The following is a 5,278-nucleotide window of genomic DNA, read 5'->3' as shown; positions in this document are numbered from 1 at the left end:
TTAATACTTCTATCAAAGTCTGAAGGAGCATAGTTGGAGGCATGGCGTCCAACATCTGATTCAGATCCCAACATCGCTTTTTAGGAGTAGGGTAATATAGAAATTTACTTGCTTTCTAGTAGTATAAATTTACTTGCTTTCATTTAATTGCTTTCAAGTAGTTGGTTAGATTTTAACCATTGAAAAATACCATCTTTTACTTCTTTTTCATAACAAGGCTATAATAAATTAAATTGGAAGTAGTTTAATAATTGCGCTAAGTCTCTGAGGATCGACACCCGACTTATCCACTTTCTACTAAACTTGGGACAGTTAGGTTTATAAATATTATTTTTGGTAGTTAAGGACCCAAGCCTTGGCGAGCCTACCAAAAGCCTTCCAATGATAAAGGTTGTGATGATCTTAAGATAAAAAATGATCTCCAACCTATTTTGGATATTAGAAAATTCATTAATTTTGTTTTTATTTAGGCGAGGACCATTCCTTGTTCTGGCCTAAATCTGGTATCAGGTGATTGTCTTCTATTCTCCACTCCTAGTCAGTTAAAAACAACGTTTCAAGTTCAATTTGCTTGAAGGCATAATTTACAAATAAGTTGATCAATTATGAGTTTATTCAGTGTAGGAAATCAAAGAAGGTTGACAAAAATGTAAAGTTAATATATATAATTAGTTAATGGCAAAGTTGTATGGCATGTGTTGATAGTCGTTTTTTATTAAACAATTTTCAATCCAAATGAAAACATCAAATTCAAAGAAAAAAGTAAAGAGGAAAGTAAATCTTTCACTAGGCGGTCAACTAGCCACTAAGGGCAATCAAACGTCATTCCCTCAATCTTTATTGTTGGGTGCCACTCACAGGCGATCAACTGACCCTTCAAGCAGTCAGCCAACCTCGCCAATATTTGAATTTTTAAGTTGTTCTCCTCCAATTGGTTGGGAATATTGGAGTTGCCATGTGCCTTTTAAATACTATTTATTAATTTTCGACAATCGCAATTAATAGTTTGTAGTTTTTAGTAGTTATTTTTTAATTTAAATTTTCAAAATTTAAATTTAAAATGGATTTTACGACTAACTCATAAAATAAAGTTATTAAAAAACTTATATACAAAATTTAAATTTAAAATGGATTTTACGACTAACTCATAAAATAAAGTTATTAAAAAACTTATATACATGAGTATTAATTAATACTCATCAACATTGAATTTGTAGTTAGTAAAAGCTTCTGTTTTTATTTAAAGTAAATTAATTAATAAATAAATTTAAAAAACTATAGAGAAATAGTAACGTTTCCTAACTAAAATTTGAAACCTTTTGACCTTTGCAAAAGCCACACAAAAGGACCAACTCAGCAGCATCGCGTTAAATGTACCTCGAATCCCTTTATTATTATTATTATTATTAATTTTTTTATTATGCACTCTAGCTGTTAAAATGCTGGAGCTCCTTTTGAATATCCACAAATCCAACCCACAGCCAACTCCCTTCCCTTCCCCTCGCCACCCCGCTCCACCCACTTTCAACCATTAATTAGTAAAACGCGCAACGCCGACGCAGACGCATGTGTCACTAATTGCGTCGAGCTGGCACCACTTTAACCCCCACTCTCCATTGTGTTTCCTACTGGTTTCCCCTCCACGCCCCTCGATCCCTCTTCATCCTAGTCCCAATTCCCAAATGCCATACTATATATACGTGCACCCTGCTCTGCTTCTTCATCCCATCACTTAACCCTTCACTTCAAACATCGAGTAATTACCCAATCCTTAATGGCTACTTTCGTTTCTTCCCCTTTCCTCCTCCAACTCTTCCTCTTCGTTTCTCTGCTTCATTTTACCTCCGCCGCCAGACAACTCCCCCGGTCGGCTCAAGACCCCACTCTTGCCTTCCGATACCATGACGGTCCTCTCCTCACCGGACCACTCTCCGTCAACCTCATCTGGTACGGCCACTTCAAGCCTCCCCAGCGAGCCATCGTCTCCGATTTCCTCGCCTCCCTCTCCTCTCCCCAACCCCCCATGGCCCAACCCTCGGTTTCCACCTGGTGGACTACCGTCGAGAAATACTATCGCCTCCTTGATTCTAAGAGGCCCTCTTCGGTTGCTCTCTCCATCGGCGGTCAAATACTAGATGAGACCTACTCTCTCGGGAAATCGCTCACCAGTCAGCAGATCGAACGACTGGCAGCGAAGGGCGAGCAGAAGAACGCCATTAACGTCGTGTTGACGGCCTCCGATGTCGCGGTCGAAGGCTTCTGCTCCAGCAGCTGCGGCAGACACGGATCGTCCCAGAGCTCCAGGACCCGAGACGGCAAGAGCTCCAGATTTGCTTACATTTGGGTGGGTAACTCCGAGACCCAGTGCCCGGGTCAGTGCTCCTGGCCGTTCCACCAACCCATCTACGGACCCCAAACCCCGGCCTTGTTATCGCCCAACAACGACGTCGGTTTGGACGGCATGGTCATAAACCTGGCTAGCCTTTTGGCCGCAACTGCTACAAACCCATTTGGAAATGGGTACTTCCAGGGGGTAACCGGGGCTCCGTTGGAGGCTGGTTCAGCTTGTCCGGGGATTTACGGAAAAGGGGCATATCCGGGTTTCGCCGGAAGCCTGTTATTGGATAATGCGGGTGCAAGCTACAATGCGCATGGTGCGAATGGGAGGAAGTACCTGCTTCCCGCATTGTTTGATCCCTCCACGTCATCGTGTTCTGCGCTAGTTTAAACTTAAACCAAGTGTATATACGGCATAAGAAACTCAGTGTCCCAGCTTATAGTTTAGATGTAGGGGAGCATAGCTGCCTGAAATTCTTTTATTTGTTTATTTATTAATCAATTTTTTTTATTAATTTGAAGACTGAAATAATTTTTCTTTCATATACAAAGAAAAGCATTATTTTGAATTTGGTAGAATTTGAGTGAATTTGGATAAATTTTAATATAATTTTATATTACATATTATTCAAATTTAATACAAAATTTTAATATAATTTTATAATTTTTGTTATTCTCGTTCAGTTCTCTCTTATTATTGCAACCTAAAACTTCCCATAATTCATAACTTACCCTCGAAATACACCCTGGGTCCTCTAAGTCCTTTATGAGATTCCTTTTAGGTGGTCACGGTCCAAGGACGATCTACAAAAGTCATTCTATTTTTTACAGTAACAGTTGACGTCGTCTGTGGGAAATTTGAGAGGTTTTCTATCCTTGACTATGGCCACATTGCATAACTCAAAGTCAGAACCCATTGTGGGAAACCGATCATCCTAGCCAATTCATTTCACTACGATAGACAACCCAAGTGTACCACTAAATGAATTTCTAGCCTTCCAAAAAAGGGTGAAAGATATGTTTACTATGATCTTGCACCAGAAAAAGGATCATGGGGACCATGGTCCAGAGGCTGATCGGATAGAAGCAGTGTATGATGGGAAGGCAGCAACCCTATAAATAAGTCACTATTGAAGGCTTCGAATCCAACCAAAACGGTAGAGGATGCAAATAGTGTGAGTATCTACGAGTAGCAGTCCTATAAGCTAGAGGAAGAGTTAAAAAAATTGACCAATTGAAAAAGTTGGTAAAGGAAGTGCACAATTATCCCTCTATCGGGGAATCATCAACCAAATCTGTGACAACCTGAATAAAAATGATATTTAAAATAATAACAAGAAAGAAGAATTATCAGAGGCCTCGTCGACAAACACAGGGGATTCGTTGACAAGGAAATACCGAGAGAGGTTTTTAAGCAGACTGAATTTCGTCAACGAGGAGTGGATTTCGTTGATGAAATTATTGAAGGACTCATCGACGAATCCAGCCTTATAAATATAAAAAATTCGGATTTTAACTTCCAAACTAAGAAACCTCTCATCCTCTCTCTCTTCCCTTCGGTTCTCTCTCTCTCTCTCTCTCTCTCTCTCTCTCTCTCTCTCTCTCTCTTTTTGATGTCGGGCCGGATTTACACCGGTTCGACAATCTGAAGTCACTATGATGCTCCTTGGGAAGTTCTCTTTAAATCTGCCGAAGCGAATCATTGGTGAAAGTAAGTTGGAATTCATCCCTAAGTTGTGGTAAGGTTTTTTAAGCCAAATTTGATCTTGCGGTAGTTATAGGAAATGATATACACATGAAAATACTGAAGTTTAATACTGAGAGTTTTCATTTTCAGGGTATTGATCAGGAAATTCTACGGGTGTTAAACCATGATATTTTAGGGGCTTTCTCAGTAGCCAAGTAAGGGAATAAACTAAAGCAGTTATTTTTCCACACGTATTATTATTATTATCAGCAAAATAATTTTCAAGGAATATGTATTATATTTGAATATTATCGAGGAAATGTATGTTATTGGGAAAATACTGCTGTTATACAGGAATGTGATTTTAGAATGAAATGTACGTATTTATCCAGCTTTGTGTGGCATGAATATTAGTTTTCATGAAATGTATTCCTAGGGTTATTTTGATATTTTGGAGGTTGTATATTAATACAGTATTTTGATGATGTAGTAAACTTTGGTATTATGTTTTATGGTTGGATGTTTGAGATTTTATGCTTACTGCTGCTTAGGTTCCTGCTGTGATTGACAGGTGTCCCCGTTACCCACGGGGTTCGGGTTGACTTTTCCATTTATTACGTTACATTTTATATTAAGATTTTGAGGTTGTTACAGTTTGGTATCATAGCCTAGGATACTAGGTTTTGTATACTCTAGAGTGCAGCAATAATAATACCAAAGTATAGGATGAGGGATTTGAGGTCTGGTTTTGTAGTCTAGATGCAAGACTTCCATGGTGGTTTGTGTGATTCTCCTGGGGTGACGATTTTAGGAAATTCATGGTAAACTATCGCCGGGTTGGGTATCTAGGTTGCAGAATTGAACCTTGAATTGAGGTCAAGAGAGATGAATTAATTAGGAGAACATATTATATGAGTTGAGTGATATGTATAGAGAAGGGAGTTCTGAATTAAGTTACTTGTTTTTCAAGATGGACCCTAGTGGCAATAGTGCCCATGCTAGTGGGAGTGAAGGTGCTGGATCTTCAGGTGCTACGGGGAGTGATTTAGATGCCGTATTACGCAGCGTGACACAACAAGTTATGACAGAAATTGCTAGGAGTTTGAAGGAACAGGGTGGTCTATCGGCAGGCCACGGTAGCTCGATCGAGAAGTTTATTAAGATCATTCCTTCAGCTTTCTTAGGAGGGACAGATCCTACAGTCGCTGAAAACTGGTTGCAGGAGATAGAGAAAGTGTTTACAGTACTGCAGTG

The 5,278-nt window shown here is 39.4% G+C and overlaps 1 protein-coding gene across 1 annotated transcript; it reads left to right on the top strand.

Moving 5' to 3' along the window:
• The first annotated feature begins 1,636 nt into the window (after positions 1-1,636).
• On the top strand, positions 1,637-2,906 carry LOC131161931 (protein PHOSPHATE-INDUCED 1-like). The gene has a single exon (XM_058117969.1). The coding sequence runs from the start codon at positions 1,775-1,777 to the stop codon at positions 2,726-2,728; it is 954 nt and encodes a 317-aa protein (XP_057973952.1). The 5' UTR covers positions 1,637-1,774; the 3' UTR covers positions 2,729-2,906.
• The last annotated feature ends 2,372 nt before the right edge of the window (positions 2,907-5,278 follow it).

This window comes from Malania oleifera, chromosome 8 (genome assembly GCF_029873635.1).
Source record: "Malania oleifera isolate guangnan ecotype guangnan chromosome 8, ASM2987363v1, whole genome shotgun sequence".
Classification (NCBI taxonomy): Eukaryota; Viridiplantae; Streptophyta; class Magnoliopsida; order Santalales; family Ximeniaceae; genus Malania; species Malania oleifera.
The sequence above is the reverse complement of the archived record's forward strand: the minus strand, read 5'-3'. Positions and strand labels throughout refer to the sequence as shown.